Here is a 567-nt window from a genome sequence, read left to right as displayed (position 1 = left end):
TTTCCAAGCCAAGGGAGGCGAGATGACCCAGGTCCAGACCTGTGGGTACCCAAGGGCATGGCTGAGGGGCAGGAGACATTGTCCCCCACTGCTCACCTGCGCCCTGGCCCCTGGGTCGTGAGGTGATGGTGGGCGGCTGCGTAACCACTTCTCCAAACGCCACTGTGTCTGAGAGAGAGAACCAGGGGTGAGCTTTAGGCAGGAGCTCCCTGGGACACCCTGCTCCAGCTCACCCCCACCTCTGCAGCGCTGCCAGGGCAAGGGGCTCAGGTCACTTCAGGCACCCCACTGCGCCAGACCCACCTTGGAACAGGCTTTTCTCCAGCATGGCCTCTTTCTTCTCCTCCTTCTTCTTCCGAGCTTTTTCCAGCTTCTTATTCTGAAACCTGAAGAGCTGTGTTATGGCCAGGGCTCATGATCAGGCAGGAAGCAAGTAAGCAAGGTCCTACCTCACAGGATCCCCTCAAAACCTGGAGCCCCACTGCTCTCCCTCCAGCTCCAGCCCAGCAGAACGGCGAAACAGGCCTGGGGCTCCAGTCCCAGAGACTCAGTCCCATGGAGAGGGGG

At 60.3% G+C, this 567-nt stretch overlaps 1 protein-coding gene across 1 annotated transcript in view; it reads right to left on the bottom strand.

The window, feature by feature from the left end:
• CCDC137 (coiled-coil domain containing 137) overlaps positions 1 to 567 on the bottom strand; it is a gene marked incomplete at both ends in the record, with an annotated part of 1,206 nt that overhangs the window by 297 nt on the left and 342 nt on the right. Inside the window, 2 exons of the mRNA XM_009875242.1 lie at positions 93 to 168; positions 304 to 386. Of these exons, the coding sequence (XP_009873544.1) occupies positions 93 to 168; positions 304 to 386 (159 nt within the window). The remainder of the gene's footprint in view (positions 1 to 92; positions 169 to 303; positions 387 to 567) is intronic.

This window comes from Apaloderma vittatum, unplaced genomic scaffold (genome assembly GCF_000703405.1).
Source record: "Apaloderma vittatum isolate BGI_N311 unplaced genomic scaffold, ASM70340v1 scaffold24298, whole genome shotgun sequence".
Classification (NCBI taxonomy): domain Eukaryota; kingdom Metazoa; phylum Chordata; class Aves; order Trogoniformes; family Trogonidae; genus Apaloderma; species Apaloderma vittatum.
The sequence above is the reverse complement of the archived record's forward strand: the minus strand, read 5'-3'. Positions and strand labels throughout refer to the sequence as shown.